The sequence below is a fragment of the Monoraphidium neglectum genome (assembly GCF_000611645.1).
Source record: "Monoraphidium neglectum strain SAG 48.87 unplaced genomic scaffold scaffold01959, whole genome shotgun sequence".
Lineage (NCBI taxonomy): Eukaryota > Viridiplantae > Chlorophyta > Chlorophyceae > Sphaeropleales > Selenastraceae > Monoraphidium > Monoraphidium neglectum.
This window is the reverse complement of record NW_014011669.1, coordinates 1,963-3,382: the sequence shown is the minus strand read 5'-3', so window position 1 is coordinate 3,382 and position 1,420 is coordinate 1,963. Positions and strand designations below refer to the sequence as shown.

General features: G+C 64.4%; 1 protein-coding gene across 1 annotated transcript in view; it reads right to left on the bottom strand.

Annotated features, from left to right (window-relative positions):
• Positions 1–1,420, bottom strand: part of MNEG_9499 (calcium-dependent protein kinase) — a gene marked incomplete at both ends in the record, with an annotated part of 4,180 nt that overhangs the window by 1,264 nt on the left and 1,496 nt on the right. The window contains 3 exons of the mRNA XM_014042027.1: positions 195–308; positions 554–629; positions 1,005–1,078. Coding sequence (XP_013897481.1) covers positions 195–308; positions 554–629; positions 1,005–1,078 — 264 coding nt within the window. The remainder of the gene's footprint in view (positions 1–194; positions 309–553; positions 630–1,004; positions 1,079–1,420) is intronic.

Genomic DNA, 1,420 nt, shown 5'->3' with positions numbered 1-1,420 from the left:
GTGTGTGTGTGTGTGTGTGTGTGTGTGTGTCGGGTGCACGTGTGTTTACGTCAAGGGAGGCGAAGCAGGCACGCACAGCTCGACTCGTCAAGTGCATGCCTGTGTGAGAGGGGGTGGGGGGACGAGGGTCCCTACACGCAACCAAAACGCCAACCCCACTCCGAAGCATCTGCCCCCTCCCCCCCCCCACACACCAGGATGCTCTTGATCTGCTCCCCCAGGGCCGCCATGCTGCTGTCCCCCTCCTGCTTCAGCGCCGCCTCCAGCTCCTCCACGGTGATGTAGCCGCTGCCGTCAGCATCAAAGTGCTGCGGTTGGGGAGGGCGGGCGGTTCATCCGCAATTGTTGGGCTCGAAGCAGCCGTGCGGACCTGCAGGCAACAAAACTAAGGTTCCAAAGCCCCCCCCTCCCCGGGGGTTAATTCAGCTGTGACGACTCCTGCACATCCTGCTGGCGAAGGCGCCTCATTGCACCCTCGTGCAACCACGGACCAGCGTCTGCCCCTACCACCACTAAAACGGCCGCTGGCGGCGGTCGGCCAAGGGGGGCGCACCGCGAATGCTCTGTGGAGGTGCTCGTCCTTGTTGAGCTTCCCGAGGTGCATGGTGGCCGCCAGGAACTCACCGTAGCTGGGGGGTGTGAGTGTGTGTAGGTGGTGGGGGGGGGGTGGTAGTGTGTGAGTGGATGAAGGGTGGTTTGGTTCACAGGCAAGTTCTTGTTTGCATCCAGAGTTTCAGTATGTCTTTGTGTGTGTGTGTGTGTGTGTTTGTGTGTGTGCACGCACGCGTGTTTGTGCGTGTGCGTATGGGAGGGAGAAGAGGACCCGCGCAACACTTGAGACCTGCGCCTTTAATCAGCGGGCGAGGGTGCAGCGAGACGCCAGGCCGCCCTCAAGAGGGCCCGCGCCACCCCTTCCCATCAAGCCCGCCCCTGATCCCAATTTCTGCCAACCACTGTAGCACGGCCCCAGCGTCCAGGCAAGGGGGTGGGGGGGGGATGCTCACTCGATGGCGCCGTCACCGGTGATGTCAGCGTTGGCCATGAGTCGCTGCAGGTCCTCCTCCGGGATGAGCGTGCCCTGGCGGGATGAAGGGCAGCCGGACAAGGGTTCTGTGGAGTCAGTTCGATGTCTCTCCAATCAAACGCACGGCAGGGACAAACCGCGCCGACCGTGCACGTCAGAAGCGCGCATTTGGAGAAGCACCCGGCGGCGCGACTGCCCTGTGGGCGGCGGCCGGGCAATCGCAGTTGTCCACAATGATGAGATTCGTTGACAGACCCTTCGCAGGCACGCGCCGCGACGGGGACCGCCGAGCCCGGGTGGCGCCGTCGTCCCCGGCGCCGCCACGCAACGCACGGCCGTCTTCCCCGCCCTCAGCAAGCGACACAACGCACAATCACCCCCGCAGCCGCCCCCGCC